This window comes from Castor canadensis, chromosome 2 (assembly GCF_047511655.1).
Source record: "Castor canadensis chromosome 2, mCasCan1.hap1v2, whole genome shotgun sequence".
Classification (NCBI taxonomy): domain Eukaryota; kingdom Metazoa; phylum Chordata; class Mammalia; order Rodentia; family Castoridae; genus Castor; species Castor canadensis.
This window is the reverse complement of record NC_133387.1, coordinates 41,662,263-41,680,431: the sequence shown is the minus strand read 5'-3', so window position 1 is coordinate 41,680,431 and position 18,169 is coordinate 41,662,263. Positions and strand designations below refer to the sequence as shown.

Here is an 18,169-nt window from a genome sequence, read left to right as displayed (position 1 = left end):
AAGCTTCATTGGTAGCTCCTTATCAGATATTTTATAACAGATATTTCAGATCCTTGCCTCATATCTCAAGTATTTGGTTTTATTCTCAGTACCCTCACTGAGATAACCTCTCTTACTTCACTGAGGAAAAGGATGTCATATCCTTATTTTTATCTTTTCAATCAAAATTTTTCTTTTCCTACATCAACCTCTTATTTCCTGTCTCAAAAATAAATGCCACTTTTTCTCTTTGGTATCTATAATTTTCCTCCTCACCCGCTTCCTGCTTATCCCCTCTTGGGATTGAACCTAGGGCCTCTCTTTACCACTTGAGCCACACCCCCAGCAGTACTTATTCTTCTATTCTCATTGCACTATCCTACAACCTTTTCTCCAGTCACTCTTTTTGAAAGATCACATTTCCAGGTCAGAAAATCCAAGGAAGGAATGTGGGAAAGAACTACTCTGTCCAATCTTCATTTCCTTCTTCCTCTTCCTCTTTCCCTCCTTTTCTATCCCTCTTCCCCTAACCTTCCCCTTCTTTCCCTTCTTTAAGAGCTCTTTTACAAAAGGCCTCATCAAAGTTTATTGTTGTTTTTAAATTAAATGTCCAGTGTAATATTCCATTATGTTACTTAATAAAATAGTATCCTGAAGCAGAATACTTCATAAGGAAAAGGAGTTTGGGAAGCATGGTGTTGGCATTGGCTTGACTCCAATGGAGCCTTCTTCGCAGGTGGCATCACAACAATGGCAGCAGGTGCTGAGAAAGTGATCACATAATAAGACAGGAAGCCAAAGTCTCAGCCCTAATGAGAACTAACCAACATCCCATGAGAACTACATCAGTTCTCTCCAAGGACAGTATCCCCAGAGATCTCCCAGTGGGAGGTCCTTCTACCACCTCAACACTGCCACACTGAGGACCAAGCCTCCAACGCTTGAGCCCTTGAAGAACAAACCACATCCAAACCATAGCATCCAGTTTAAGTCCTAGTTTCCCTACAATCCTTAGGATTAAATTCATTTTGCATTTTTGCATTTGGCCCTTAGTAGATACTTCTTTATACTGTTGTCTTTTTGTGTCTAGTTCTTTTTATCAGCTAGATTGCAAACTCTATTAAGACAGAGTTTCTTTCATACTCCCTTGAAGAAAAGGAGCCTGGATATTATTCATATTTTTTCTAAGACATAAAACATTTAATTCTCCACTGTTAGTTTTTTTCTCTTAGTTATTATTGAAATTATTTAAAATCTTTATTTTGCTTAGACTCAATGCATGTGGTGCAGCTTGCAGTTTTTGCTTTATAGTTCCAAGGCTGTTTGAAACACAGATGTTTGTAGCATAAGTTTCTGCAAGCCATGATACAGACATGCAGAAAAGACCAGTTTGGTTTTCTCTTAGGGTCTCATATTTTTGCTCAGGCTGGCCTAGGACCATGATCCTCCTCTCTTTGCCTCCAGAGTAGCTGAGATGACAGGTGTATACCCCATGCCTAGCTTGTTTTGGGGATAGGATCTCACTGACTTTTGCCTGAGCTGACCTCAAACTTCAGTCCTTCTATTTCTGCCTCTCAAGTAGCTGGAATTACAGGCATGCACTACCATACTCAGCCCTTAATTAACTTTTTCTCATACTTTCAGTATTGATCTAAGCAAAGTAATCACTAAGCCCTGGTTCCCTTGATTTGATGCTATGATATCTTCTTGGAGTTTTATACATGTTAATTTTGGTGATAGAGGTAAGGTCTGTGTCTAGACTATTATTATTAATTTTTTTTGCATGTGGATGTTCCCTATGATTTTTATAATGAGACTTCATTGTCTTTGGATATGAAAGGAAGAGGGATTGCTAGATCATATGGCAGTTCTACTTTTTATTTATTTAGAAGCTTCCATACTGTTTCTGTGACTGTACCAGCTTCATTCTCACTAGCCCTGTACAAGATTTCTGTTTTATCTACATTTGTTATTTTTTGCCTTTTTGATAATTGCCATCCTAATGGATATATGTTGGTTTTGATTTGCATTGTTCTGATACCTAATGATGTTGAGCAACTTTTCATATTCCTGTTGGCAGTATCTGTGCTATGAGACATGTATGTTCAAATCTGAAATTAAATATATAATTGCCACTTGGATTAGCACTAAAAATATGAAATACTTAGGTAGAAATTGAAGAAACTATTTAAAAGATCTGTACGAAAAAAAATTGAAAACTTTGATAAAAGAAATCCAGGTACTAAATAAATGGAGTGATATTCAATGCCAATGGATAGGAGAACACAATGTTGTCAGGATGTCAGTTCTTCTGAACTTTTAATTGTGGATTCAGTACAATTTCAACCAAACTCCTGGTAAGTTATTTTGTGAATATTGACAAACTGATTCTAAAGTTTACATGGAAGGGTAGATCAGTAAAGCCCACACAATACTGAAAGAACAAAATTAGAGGACTGATACTACCCAGCTTTAAATTTATTATTAAGCTACAAGACTGTGTGGTATTTACTGAAAGAATGGACAAATCAATGGACAGGATAGGGAGTGCATAAATAAACATGTATAAATAAAGATCATTGACAGAAAAAGCAATTCAGTGGAGAAAGCATAATCTTTTCAGTTAACATGTTTTTAATGCAAAGTGGTTAAAGCACTTGATTGAAATAGGATTTTTCTTTATTTTTTTTTTTTGGCAATACTAGGGTTTGAACTCAGGGCCTCACAGGAGCTAGGCAGGCGCTCTTACTGTTTGAGCCACGCCACCAGCTGGAGTACTAGATTTAGACCATATCATAAAGGGTTGTAAATATTATATCATGAGTCTGTAGCCACCAGAGTTCTTTTTGAAGCCCTTTAGAAGATGTTAAGGATCAGAAAAGGGGAGAAAATACTTATCTCTAGGAGCAACTTCCCAAGGGATGCACTCTTCTTCATAATAGAACTTGCAGTGTATAGTTCTGGGCAATGTCATTGATTTAAACTTTGCAATTTCCTCAAGTTCTACTCATTATACATTAGGATTCTTATCTCACAAAGCCATACACCATTATTACATTATTTTGCACACATATCAAGAAGTTATTCTTCCTGGATGCTTACCTTCTAATACAATTATACTGACAGAAATATTTTAATAAATAGAAGAGTTTGTAGGAAATAATTTTGAAGTGTGGAAGAATTTAAGGGTAATATTTACCAGGACCAGTAATGAAGTAGGGCATTTTAACATATTAATCACTTGGGCAGAAAAGTGCTAAGTAGAAAGAGAAAGTGGCACATTACCTTTCTACTTTAATTCTTTAAGACTATCCAGTGCCTAAGAAAGGAGTACTTATTTCTCTCCTTTCCTTGACACGAGTCAGAATTTGAAATAGGCCTTATATTTGGGCTAGATCCTACTTAAAAGATTTCTGGGGAAAAAGTCCTAAGTTTAAAATCATCAACTTAACAATGAACTTTTAGAATCTAACTTGTTTAGAAGCTGAGTACTGCCAATATGTATTTTTAAGACAAGAAAGACAATAAACTCGAAACTTTATTAAAAAGCTCATGAAGACTAACATTTTTTCATTTTCAGAGATTTCTTAAATTATACCAGAATTAGCACCTATATGGAAACCAAGATATCATTTAAATCAATTACTTGCAGACTTTTAATGAGATACTTATTTTATATCATTTATTAGATATAATTTAAAGATTGCATGGATTAAAAAGCATGCTGATAATTTTTTTCTTTCCTTTTTAGACTAAAAAAAGCTGACAATATCCACTAAATTAGTTTTACTACCACTCATATGCTTAAATAATTTGAAAAATATTGATCTAGTCCAAGAGCTTTATTTTACAGATAAGGAAGGTGAGACCCAGAAAAGTAGTTACCCAGCTTGTTATTGACAGGTGTGACCAGGTCAGTGTTGATCCATGCTCTTTCTGTCCACTCTTAGTTCAGTCTACCATTGAGAACTTAAGAAGTTACAGTGATGTTGTCATTGAATGTGTTTAGTGGTTAAGAACTAAAGGCACCTGCCTATCAGATGTGTGTTGCTGAACTTACACAGAAACATGCTAATTTGTTTAACCGCCAACAGTGGAACTCACCACTCTTTTCGTGATGAACCCTTCTGGAGTCGGTCACATTGGTTTTATTCTTTCCCTCACTAATGTACCTCATACTCCTTTTGACCCAGTGTGTCCTGAGAAATTAGTTTCTTGTATGGGTGTAGTGTACCTGTACTCTAGTCAGATAGTCTTCAGCAATACAGAGAATCAAATTAGCTCTGACGCTGAGTGAGCAGGCAAGAGACACAATCTCTCTGTACCTCAGTTCCTCCTGTTAAAATGCAGATAATAATATATAACTACTTATTAAAGTTTTGATGGGGCTGTTTTGTCTGGTGACGATGATGGTGAGCCTGATCAGTACCTTTGTCACTCTTCTTTCCACAGGAAAAATAAATGGTTTTCATTAAATGAAAGTGAAATGTGAATCTATAAACTGTTTAGTATTTTTGAAGCACTGAGAATAGCATATCCATTGTGTTTTCAACTTATTTATTTGAAGGCCATTTAAAATTATTTTAATACCATGCTGCTTAAGTGTAATTGTTGGAAATGTTTTTTAATTTAAGTTTAACCAAGTATTAGTTTCGTATATTTTTCAAAATAAAGCAATGTGTTTTTTTTCCCATTAAAACACTCCAACTTTGTTGAGGAGTAACAATTTCCTGCATTGTTAATGTTAAGTGTAACTTTAACTTTCATTTCATGGCTACAGTTGTTTCCAGAGTCTGCTGTAGGAGATAAACCCATTGCAAATGAAGACAGCATTCATTTTCCTTCCACCTCAGGCCACACAGAATTGATTGGGGTAATAAAATGACAGCACCTTGTAATATACTGAAGGCTCTTTAATTTGAAAACCAGTTTCAGCCTGTTTGAGAGCTTGTTTAAAGCTAATTTATAGCTTACATAATTTTCACCTGGCCGATCAAGGTAAAGAATGATGTATGAAAACTGGTAAAGAATTAACTATGATACATTCTGGCTTGTCTTGTTAAAGGCTACTGGTATTTAAAAAAATGAGAGCGGGAGAGAGACAAATGGCAGGAAAAAATTATTAAGCAGTTGTTTTACATAAGTAACGTTGTTGAATACTTTAAGTTCCTCATCATCTTACTTCAAAACTAGTTTTTTCCTTTGTAAAATCAGTCCTGTTTCCATTTCTTGTATTTTAAAATCCTTCATTTTTCATCACATTAAGGTCAGTGTAAGTGTGGCTATAGTTAGCAGCTGTTGCAACTTCCACAGTGCCAAATCTGTTATATGCTATGGTGGCAGAGTGGCTGCTAAATAGTTCTGGTATGTCAGCATTTTAAGTACAAGCAATCTTTTTCAAGATGCAAGCTGAAAGGATTTAGAACCCTTCATATTTATATGAGCTGAAAAATCAGTATTAGGTTTTTTACATTTGCAAGCTATTTTTATCTCTTTATTCTAGCATATCTAATCATTTTAACCTACAAATAATATAACTATGCTGGTAAACTATTTTGTATTATGAATGAGTTAAGATACTCAGAAATTCTGTCAGCATTCACGAGTAAAAAATAGATTATATTTTCCTTTATTATGTACAAGTCATTTCCATGTTTATTACTTTTTAACCTTAAAAAAAAAAGACAGTGGGGGATTAGCATATCTTTTGCCATATCCTGTCATTATAATATCCTACAAAGTGTTGACATTTTCAAGTAGTGCATTTGTCATTCTTAACTCTTTGTATTACACTTCATAGACTGCAAATATTTTGGATATCTTTGCTAAAGTAAGAAAAAGTAAATACGTAAGTATGTATAGATATAACATTACATATAGGAGACTGAGAAATTCTCTGGTTTCTTCAGTGAAACTTGTGTTTTTCAAAAATTGTAAAGTAGTATATTCTCATATAAAACTTGAAGAGCAAATAATAAAGATAAAAAAATTATTCAAGGAATACCAACTCCTAACATTTTGTAATTTTGTGTGTGTGTGTAGTCCTAAGGTCCAGTGCTTATGACATACATTTGTAGTTAAATTTCTTATAGTCCTACACAGTTCCCAAAGTTTCATGATTATGCTAGTTGATTTTATTGTTTGGTATAGGTAAAAAAAAATTAAGATTTCTCATTAGTTTGATACGAAGTAAATTAGTTTGAAATTTCCTTCCACTGTGATATGCGATAGTTTATCTTTCATCAAAAACATTGTTTGATATGTGGTTCCCACAGAGAAATTTAATCTGACACACAGATTTTATTCTTTGTAATTAGTTTTGTGTTGCATCAGTGTAGTATGTAATCTCTGATTTTTGTATTCATTTTTAAGCCTGTTTTGAGCTTATTTCTAGAAATTTTAATACTTAATATGATTTTTGTTGTGATGCAGATTTTTTATACCTACTTCCTTTTCCTTACCCTTTTGTGTGCCAAAACTGAAAAATAGTGCTTCATGAAAGGACAGAGTAAGCTTCTAGCCTGTTTTCATTAGATTATTAGACTACTGGAATTATTCTCCTCGAAAATTATAAGTGGTCAACCGTTTTGAATATATATATATCAAAAATGGCAAAGTAAAATGCCATTTTACTTTACAGTGAAGTTTAAACAAAAACTTCACTGGTTGTTATTTTTAGATTAAGATTTCTTAGATTTTGTTTTTTGCTTTGGTTTGATGCTACCAGTACTTCTCAGTTAAAGCAAATAATTTGATTGATTTTTCTCCAAAATGCGCTGTGGACAACAATGTTAAATTTATTGTTTATGAAAATCTATGAATTCTAAATACATATTACCCCAAGCATATAAAACTGCATATTTTTTATTTTCTTGGTAACCTTAGGTATTCTCACGTTTAAAGCCTGTAGAAATACTTGATGACCTTTTCTGTCCTTATAGTGATACAGATAGCAATTATTCACTGCTTCATAATGGATCATTTTTATCTGCATTTTGTGTCTTTTCTGCTTATATAGAATAAATACTTATGTTTTCTCATTTTTCTAGACTAGGAGATACAGATAGAATAGATTTGAAGTATCAGCTATAATTCATTGCTTGAAAAGAAAGGCCTTATACTGATGCTGTATAGAAAACTATCTAAATCATTTCACCAGCAAGCTTATAACCAAGATAACATCAGCATTTTCCTTCTTGAAAATGTATCTTCCATATATTAAAGTTAAAAAGGAAGTGTTTTATTGAAAAATGTTTGTTGGTAAGATTTTTGCTTTAGTAACATATTTTAATGCAAGATTTTCATAATATTCCTGAAATGTAATATATAATATATAAGTAAATAGTTATGTGTTAATTGTTCATATATTTTACTTTTAAGTTCTCAAAAACAGATTATTATTTTATTTAATATACAGTGATAACACTACTTATGACTTACTAATTGTCTAACATTTAAAAGTTTATCAGTTTGAAAAGCTTAGACATTAATGCTAATGCAAAATGTAAGACTATAAATTACTACTGCTTGAATTTTTGTTGTTCAGTTCAGTATTTGTACAGGATAGGAACAAGCTATATGCTCTTTAATCCACATTACTTAAAAAACTAATATTATAAAAATTTTCATGTGTCAGAAATATCTGCCTTAATTTGGGAATTTAGATTTATATTTCATAACTTTGGTTTCATATTGGTTTTGTCAGCAATGAATAGCAGAATATTATAGAATTATATGAAAAACAAAATATTATAGAATTGTGATCATACACTAAAATGTATCCCTAGACAATTTTTGAAGGTGATGTGCTATAGACATTTGTAAATAAAATATATAAACTTGATTTAGCATAAATGTTTCCTGTAAATGAATGTGCAGTATTAATTTATTCTAATTATTTTTCATACTGTTCCTTATTTGTGGTTTGTTCAATAAGGAATTAAAGTAGCAGATTACTTTAAGAGCTACATTTTAGTGTATTATTTTATCTCATTATGTAAGTAACACATTCATTATGAATTATTGGAAGATTTAGAAAAATAGATAAAGAAAACAGCAGTGATAAACTACCTTCCAGATATTACCACTGCTATGGTTTGAATGGGTTCCCCCAAAGTTCATGTTTTGGAAATTTAACCCCCCAACCAACAGTATTAGGAAGTAAGGCCTAATAAGAAGTGATTAGGTAATGAGGGCTCTGCCTCATGAATGGATTAATATTGATATCCAGAAGTGAGAGCTTACTATAAAAGCATGTTTTGTTCCCCTCTTGCTTTCATATATTCTCTTGCCCTTCTACCTTCTGCCATGTGATGTCATGACATGGAGGTCCTCACCAGATTTGGGGTCTCAATTTTGGACTTTCTACCCTCCTGAGCTGTAAGAAATGCATTTCTTTTCTACATAAATTACCCAGTCTGTGGTATTTATAGCAGCACAAAGCTGACTAACACAAACGTTGTTCAGATATTGGTAATACTTTTTCTAGCTTAGGCTGCCTTCATTTGACAATATTTTCTGAGTATCTTGTAAGTAAAAGACCCAAGTGATAATGGGTGGGAAAAACAGTATCCCTGTCAGGACATAACTGGTTCTCTTGATATCTGTCAAATACATATGGGCGTGAAGGCTGTAGAAGAAAATCCAAGGTACTATTAAAGTAACCTGATTTTTAGTCCCAGCAAATATACTTGCTATTTTTAGAATGTGGTAGGAATTTTCTTAATTCATTACTGTTACAGACATATGTTTTTTTTTTCTCTCTCTCCATCTGTCTCTCATTTTTAAAATACCACTGGTCATTTCAGTTAGGCCATAGGAGGAAAATCAATTCTTATGTACATCAACTTTCATTTCTGAAAATTATGTATTTAAAAAGTCACTGTGGTATCATTCTTGCAGCTGTAAACTTAAATAGGCTGAACATGTGCAAATCTCCAAAATGTTGATTGGCCAGTTACTTCATTAGAGGCAAAAAAATTAACATTTCCAAATTATTTTATGGTAATATAAACTTGCTGATTTTTCCAGCTTTAATACTACTGTTGTCTAAAGCAAGTAGCAGTTTCATAGTAATTTTGCAACAATAATTTATGTAAGTAAACTTAGTTTCTTCAGATTATTTGAACAACTACTTTTCTAGTCAGATAGGTCTATGTGCTATATCAAAATACATAAAAGAACATGATAAGTAACATGCATTATAGATATCTAGAATATTACTATTATCCTACTTAATTAAATCAGTGAATTAACTAAATTACCATAATAGAGCACCACACATGTTAATCTTTTTCTCTTTTGTTTCTAACATTAATGTCTAATGTGTTAGACATTACCATATTTTAGACTTGTTTGATTAGCATTGGAGAGTAAATTGAGGAAAGTTAGATATTCAAATTATTTTTAAAATAATAGCAGATAAACTCTTGAATGTTTGAGCTTAAGTTTTTCATTGTAAACTATTATTAATTATATTATTAAATGTGTTATTAGAAACTAAAGCTTAGGACGGTCTGTTTTATGATAATTTCTAGTGCTTTGCAGTCAAAATGTATGAGAATTCCTACAACACAATATTTATTTACATATTATAAAATAATATTTTGAAATCAAATACTTTTATCGTGATCTAAGACTTTATATTTAGTAGTAAATTTTTATTAGCATACATTAATAGAACAAGGGGGTTTCATCATGATCATTCTATAGATGCCTACAGTGTTCTTTGAACAAGTTCATTCACTCTAGTATAAGATTTATTTTAGAGACTATCACCACAAGAATATCAGATAGGAAATATCTTTGTTCTTTTAGGAGGAATCTCTTCACCTGTTTAATATTTCCTTTGACAAACATGTTGTCATATCTCCCATTCTTTCAGAGGCTCTAACCTTGTCCTCATCCTTTTTCCTACGATTGCCCCATTTCTGAATTGCAGTATTTCTAAACAGTTGTCTATATTCAAGACTTCCTTTGTTCATCTCCATTTTTTCTTTTTCCTCCAGAAATGGAGGTATTTATAAAAAATGAGTGAAATGGTACAAAGTATTATATACTTCCTAATTACAGACATGGAGAGAGAATTCTAAGAACACTAATTTGAAATTGGGAAAAGAATTTGGAGTTTTCTGTCTTTCTGTTTGTCTATCTGTGATTGCAGGTATAAAGAAACTTATGATTACATTTTTTAAGCATTCATAGAAGTCAGCTGTGTGTGTGAGTTTTCCTTCCATATGTACATTGAACTCCATATGGTCATTTCCAGCACAATTAGGACTTTTAAACATAAAATGACATGCTGGAAGGTGTTCTGTTCATAGTAAATACAGTCAACTCTTTATGCAAATCAATGCCTCAGCTCCTGTTTGTTATTTAATAAACTGAAAGCTGCAAGATTTTCAGTTTGCAAGAAACTGTGCATCTATCATATTCTGCTTGGGATGGGAGGTATATATTTATGTTGTAAGAAAAGTTTGATTAAATATAAGGATATGTAAAGTATAACACCTAACAAAACACTCAGAAGTAGGTAGTACTGTCATCAGCTAAAGTGTATCAGGAGTGATTGTAATTGTGTTTCTTTGGTTTTTCCATTATGGTTCAAAGATAGCTACTATAACTCTAGTTATTATTCTCATGTTCTTGAAATGAAAACAGAATGGACAATGTACAAAACAGCAGCTCCCAGTCCTTCTTTGAAGTATTTTAACCATACTTAGGTTTCTGTTGCTCCACCGAAATGGTTCTTGGTAGCATCACTTAAAATCTCTGTCTTGTCAAATCAGTATTTATGCCTCTGTCTGAATAATTTTACCTCTGAACATCATTTGACTCATTGACTCTTTTTTGATATTTTTTTCTTGATGTCTATGAGCTTTGTACTCTTGGTTTTCTTCAGTATTGGTGGTTCCTTTTCAGCCTTCTCAGGTGAAGTCTCCACCTATGCTGAAGCTGTGTTACTACTAGAGCTTAGTCCTTGGGCATCCTCTGTATGACTGCACATAGTCTCAGAATATAAAATTGGGGACTTCCAAAGTTTTAATACCAATCCTGACACTTTCCTTAAAATCTAAATTCATACATTGAGATTTTCACCTAACATTTCCAACAAATACCTAACGATAATCTCAAGCAATGTTGACAAAATAGAGTTCTTGATCCTTCTGACCATAACCATAGCCTTTTTTCAACTCAGTTCCACAATTTTCACAAGTCAAAAAGCAGAGGAATCATTCCCAGTTTCTCTGCTTTTTTTATTCCCTTCATCTCTGCCCACCGTAATTCCAAAGCATATCACATTTTCTTCCCTTCTTACTAACTACTTATGCATTACAACAGTCACCATCATTCCCCATGTATTCTGATAGCCTGCTCTCTCATTTCCGTATTTTTATTTTTACATAGTCTCTACCATTTCTCTATACTGCAACTGGGGTAAACTAAACACTCAAAATCAAGTCATCCTACTTAACATTTTAACTCTCTCCCCCAACGGCTTCATTACAAGTTGAATAACAAGTATTGGTTTGTGTAGTCAATTGAACATTTCATCTCATGCCTGATATCCTGACGTTTATGATTCTCACACCTTCTGGGCTCATTTCTGCATTAGGGCCTTGACTCCTGTTCCCCATGTGAGAGACAGTGTTCTCTCACAAATTAGCAAATGACCGGCTCCTTCAGATCATTCACATCTCAGCTCAAAGAGGTCTGACCTCTTTCATGAAAAGTCTTCCCTTACTACCTTGCCTAAGGAAATGTATGCCCCCACACTTCTTGTCTCTTCATCATTTTTTCCACTGTAACAATAATTTCATTTACCAATTAACATATTTCTTACTGATAATAATCTGTTTATTGCTTGTTTCTCCCTATTGGAATTTAAGATTTCCTGAAGTCAAAGATTACTTACATTGTTTTACCATCTCCTAGACCAACCTGGCACATAGGAGATATAATACATATTTGTAGGTTAATGAACAAATAGAAAATGCTTATGTATTACAAGTTTAAATAATTCTTAAATTATGACAGTTATCATTTATATAAACAACTATAGTTAAGAACAAGAAGCAAAAATTACCATTTTTACTCTGGTTAGAAGAAAAATCATTTTTCCAATCTTGTGCATCTGAGTTCAGCTTTGGACCACAATTTTTGAAAATATATTTTAAACTTTGTAATAATAGCCAGCACTGTTTTGAATCTACTATGTTCCAAACACTTATATAATTTGCATACAAACTCATTTTTGTTGTTATTTAAACCTGAAGGCATTCTCTGTGTGTGTGGTAGGGAGGAGGGCAGTGCGTGGGTTTGAACTCAAGGTTGTACACTTGCTAGTCAGGTGCTGTACCAGTTGAGTCATAGCTCCAGCCCTTTTTTTGCTCTGGTAATTTTGGAGATAGAGTCTTGCTTTTTGCCCAGGTCCTCTTGCACTGCGGTCCTCCTATCTTTATTTCCCACCATCTCTGTGGTGACAGGCGCATGCCCCACACCCAGCTATTGGTTGAGGTGGGGTTTTGCAAACTTTTTGCCCAGCTGTCCTTGAGCCTCAGTCCTCCCAATTTCAGCCTCCCAAGTGGCTAGGACTACAGACACTGGTACCCAGCTCTAAAGTCATTTTGGGAGGTTTAGTTTGTCTTTTTTGTTTTTGTTTTTTGTATTTTACAGCTAAGAAAATTGAGACTCAGAGGCTATGTGCCTTTCCGAAGAGCATACCAATAATAATTGCTAAAGCAGGATTCACATAGGTTTATCTAACACCAAAGCCTATACATTTATTTGTCTGCTGTGCTCATGTAGATACTTTGTGTAAGATAAGAACATAACAATTGTTTTTCACTATAGTATATGTTGAATTATAGGATACACACACAAACTTTTTCATATATGCTCTGTTATCATTTGATTTAAATATTATCAATTGATTATAGCCAATATTAACTCCCCATGGTAGACAGTTCCTTACTGCAATTTAGGGGGGCATGAATTCTGATTCCAGCTCTACCATTAATTAGCTGCAGGACTCTGGGAAAGTCATTTATGTCCTCTGGGACTAGTTTCTTTATCCACAGAATAAAAGGGATGGATCAAATGATCTTTTCCAAAGGTATCTGCTAGCTCTAAAAATCCTGTGACCCTCATGAGAGAAATGTAATCTTCAAAAGAAATTTGTTGAAAATCTGTTGTAATTTACCGTGGCACTAGATTTGTCATTTGAATGTGAAATGGTTTTATAATGTATCAGTTTGTTCTTCCTGGAAATATATGTAATGAGACAGTGTTCCCTGTTTTAATCAGTCCATTAAGGGAGATAATTAAAAGAATCTGATACAGAATTTAAACATTGTGTTGAATAATCTAGTTCACTGTTTTATCTATCATTGGTATTTCTCATATTATCAATAGACATTTTCACTAAATTGTTTGTAACAATGTTTCAATTGATTCTTTTGTAATTTCTAAATATACAACAAATAGGAGTGGGTTTAACTTGTATAATTTTATACTTTCTCTTTTCTGGCTATGCTGACTGTCTCCAAAACAAGATTAAATAATAGTGATGTGTTTATTGACTTTAGCTGGAGTGTTTCTAATGTGTAATGCCAGCTTTTGAGCTGAATACTGTTACCAAGTTTTATATACAGGGCTGGTAGAGTGGCTCAAGTGGTAGGATCACTGCCTAGCAAGCATGAGGCCCTAAATTCAACCCCAAGTACTATCACAAAAAAAAAAAAAAAAAAAACCAAAGGAGAAGAAAAAAAAAGATCCCAACTTTTCTATATTGCTTTCCAGAAATCAACGCATTCCTACATATTTACTTCGCTGCTTGTGGTATGAGTGAAACGTGATGCAAATTATGAAGCATACCCCTCATGTACTAAATCCTAACAGTGATTCAGACTACCTACATTCAGAGGGGATAAGATGATATCACAGTCCCAAGAGCTTATTATTACTCATGTGTATTCCTGCTTTAATCAGACTTTTGAAATTATATATATATCAGCAAGCATTTCAAGCAGAAATTAAAATTTACGAACATTCAAATGGTTTATTTCCTATTTTAAAGAAAAATTAGAGTAAAGTAGCCATATTCTATTTATGTATTTTCTACGATAAAAGGTACCCAGTCATCTAAAAAAAATAAGTAAAATCTTAGGAAAAATATCTTGTAATGCAATGGAGGGTTATAAATTTAAATCTTCTGATTTGTTGTTGAACATCAGAATTATGAAAAATTACATTTTCTGAGCCTCTACATTTTGATGAAACAGTGTGGCTGCTATATACTTCACTGTGAAATCATTAACTTTTGTGTATTTTCTCCTTTTTACAAACCTAAATATATAACTTTATTTTTTTCTTAAGTATAGCATTGCATCAGTTTTATAGTCAATTAAATACTGTACTGGAATTTTCCTTTAAGACCCTTGAGTTTATACTCTCCATGTTTCCAAGAGCCCTAAAAGTCCTGCACGGACCTGGCTCTGTAGAGACGCATGATTCTTCTTACAAATGAGAGCTGTTTTCTCTGGACAATAAGCTTTTGTGTTACTAGCTGTCAAAGAATAGAGAAAGCCATGGACCCTGACAGTAAATCCTCTTTATATGAGCTTATTTTTAGGACCGGTGAACAGTCATCTCAAGATAATGACAGAATGTTATGTTGCTCAGATGCTGATCCTGGCAACATTTTTTCCTTTCCTATTTCTGTATCCTCATGAGGTTTAGGAAACATGCCACAACAAATCCTAACTATTATCAAAATACAGTAGTTCCCCCTCCCCTTATTTTTTTCTGTGATTTCAGTTAGCTGAAGTCCAAAAAATATCAAGTAGAACATTCCAGAAATAAATAAATCATAAGTTTTACATTGATCACTGTTGTGAGTACTGGATGCAATCTTGCACTATTCCATTTCCACCTGCCTCTAATGTAAACAATCACTTTGTTCTATGTTCACACACTGTATAGACTACCCACCCATTAATTATTAACTCATATGCACATCACAATGACAGTGCCAATGCCACTCACGTCAGTCACGTCATCTCATTACATAGGCATTGTGTCAGCTTACATTACAAGAAAAAAAGGTGGAGTTCAGTGCAAATATGTTTTGAAAAGAGGAAAAGGGGCCACATTCATGTAACTTTTATTACAGTATATTGTTAGATAATGTTCCATTTTATTGTTACTATTGTTAATCTTGTGCCAACTTTATAAATTAAACTTCATGATAGGTAGATAGGTATGAGGTATGTATAGCTTGTGTACATAGTGTTCAGTTGTATCCACAGACAAAGTTATTAGACTGTTCCTCTGTGGATAAGGGGACTCCTGTTCTTGGAAAAACTACAAAGATAGTTGCTATGTTTATCCAAGTTTTCACATATCCAAGTTAATCCCAGTTTGTTTTTCAAGGAACAAAACTGTCAAACTTTTGGATTTAAAGGTTGCTTTTTTCAGTTCTGCAAGACAAACTTTTAGGATCTTTTTGAGTACCTTCAAAATTCATGTAATTAGTATCTAAAAACTGACTTATTTTAAAATAAAATACTTGAAGCTTTTAAATCATTAGCAACACCACCACCAACAGGTGTTGGCAAGGATGCAGGGAAAAAGGAACCCTCTTACACTGTTGGTGTAAACACTCTGGAAAAAAAAATTGGAGGCTACTTAAAAAGCTAAACATTGATCTACCATTTGATGCAGCAATACCACTCTTGGGGATATACCCAAAAGACTGTGACACAGGTTACTCCAGAGGCACCTGCACACCCATGTTTATTGCTGCACTATTCACAATAGCCAAGTTATGGAAACAGCCAAGATGCCCCACTACTGACGAATGGATCAAGAAAATGTGGTATCTGCACACAATGGAATTTTATGCAGCCATGAAGAAGAATGAAATGTTATCATTCACTGGTAAATGGATGGAATTGGAGAACATCATTCTGAGTGAGGTTAGCCTGGCCCAAAAGACCAAAAATCATATGTTCTCCCTCATATGCGGACATTAGATCAAGGGCAAACACAACAAGGGGATTGGACTTTGAGCACATGATAAAAGCGAGAGCACACAAGGAAGGGGTGAGGATAGGTAAGACACCTAAAAAATTAGCTAGCAGTTGTTGCGCTCAACGCAGAGAAACTAAAGCAGACACCTTGAAAGCAATGGAGGCCAATAGGAAAAGGGGACCAGGAACTAGAGAAAAGGTTAGATCAAAAAGAATTAACCTAGAAGGTAACACACATGCACAGGAAATTAATGTGAGTCAACTCCCTGTATAGCTATCCTTATCTCAACTAGCAAAAACCCTTGTTCCTTCCTATTATTGCTTATACTCTCTCTTCAACAAAATTAGAGATAAGGGCAAAATAGTTTCTGCTGGGTATTGAAGGGGTGGGGGGAAGAAGGAGGGGGCGGAGTGGGTGGTAAGGGAGGGGGTGAGGGCAGGGGGGAGAAATGACCCAAGCATTGTATGCACATATGAATAATAAAACAATAAAAATTTAAAAAAATGAGATAAAATTTATTGACCATGAGCAATTCTAATTGTACACATGGTCTTCTGAAAAGAAAATACTGGAGTCAGAGCTGAATTTGAACCCCAGCTTTTCTGATTATAAATATGTGACCAAGGGTAATTTCTTAATGTCACCAATCCTGAATTTCCTTAAAGGGAAATGAAAATGATAATGATACATGCTCTGGCTTTTGTGAGGACTATAAATAATTTATGTAGACACTTAGTATTTAGTAAGTACTCAGAAAGTAAAAGTTGTTTGATTCATATACTTCTATGTAGAATGGAATTCATTCACTAATTTAAGAAATATTCATTGGGAGCCTATAATATGATAAGAATAGCACAGTTCCTGAGTATACTGTAGTAAGACAAAGGAAATCTGCTAGCAAGGAAGATACACAATGCATAAATTTGCAAGTAAATGATCATTTCATTGTGATAAATGTTATATAGAGAACAATCTGCTTGAGAGGTGGAAGGAAGGCTGGTATCATTCGTAAAGTCAGAAGTTCCTAAATACAATGCTGTTGGAGAGCTTTAAACAAGGATGGGTTGTGGTACAATTTATAACTTACAAAGATTACTACCTCTTATATAAAGAACAGGTATACAAGTTTAAAATGGAATCAGAAGCTTATTAGGAAGCTATCAGAGTAATCTAGGCAGGAAACAACTATAGTTTGAACTCAGATGATAACATGGAGATGGTAATCACTAGATAGAAACCCTTTGGTGATACAAACAATAGGAGTTAGGAAAAAGTTATGAGAGAAAGAAAGAAATTAAGAAATGACATTTATGTTTGAGCAACTAGGTATTATAGACCAAGAAAGACACAAGACTTTGAAGGACAGAGGGTTGCTGAGGGAGGGGAATCAAGACTTTGACTTCAGACATGGTATGAGGTCCCTATTTAAAAAAAGCCCAATGAAGATATCTAATAGTAGTTACGTATAGTTTAAAGCTTGTTATAGGTGTTAGGGCTAAAGATAGAAATTGAAGAGTCATCATAAAATAGATGGCATTGTGGTTGAAAACAATTAATTGTATGTTTTAAAATACCTGTTAGATGGAAAGGACTGTGTGGTAGGCAGAAAGCTGTCCTGGGAGTGTAGTTTAGTGGTGGAGTACTTGCCTAGTATGCATGAGGCCCTGGGTTCTACCCCCCAGCACTGGGTGTATGAGGTAGGAGAGAGCAGAAAGTATTTTCCACTCCCTAATAAAGGAAAAGGAAGGGATAGTTGAAGTGTGAGAAGGATTTGGCTCCCTGTTACTGCTTTGAAGATGGAGAGGGGTGGCATGTGACAAATGTAGGCAGTGAGCATACATTCTTTTAATTTCTGGCCTGGGTTGCTGTTGAATACTGTATAGCTCTCAATGTACTGACCTTCATAAGGGGACTTAAAGTGCTAATTAAGACCTCGTACTACACTCACAGGTTAACATATTATGAGACAGGCCTGTCTGCTTTCAATAATAATCTTTGGGGATTTGTTGTGATTGTTTATATTTTTTTTATCTTAAGTGAATTGGAAAATATTTTATGCCCATTGAAATAAACAGGTTTTTGAGTTTTAAGGCTGGTGTTTTTGGCATTTCTGCTTTTGGAATCATGTTTTGTTAGCATCCTCTAATACCTTCACTGA

The 18,169-nt window shown here is 33.9% G+C and overlaps 1 protein-coding gene across 14 annotated transcripts in view; it reads left to right on the top strand.

Annotated features, from left to right (window-relative positions):
• Phf14 (PHD finger protein 14) overlaps window positions 1–18,169 on the top strand; it is a 229,686-nt gene that overhangs the window by 157,203 nt on the left and 54,314 nt on the right. The window contains exon 19 of one of the 14 annotated variants that reach the window (XM_074064658.1): window positions 4,760–13,755. The exons of the other annotated variants lie outside the window; for them this stretch is intronic. Coding sequence (XP_073920759.1) covers window positions 4,760–4,864 — 105 coding nt within the window. The 3' untranslated portion in view covers window positions 4,865–13,755. Of the gene's footprint in view, window positions 1–4,759; window positions 13,756–18,169 lie in introns of those variants that run through there. 14 annotated transcript variants of the gene reach the window in all.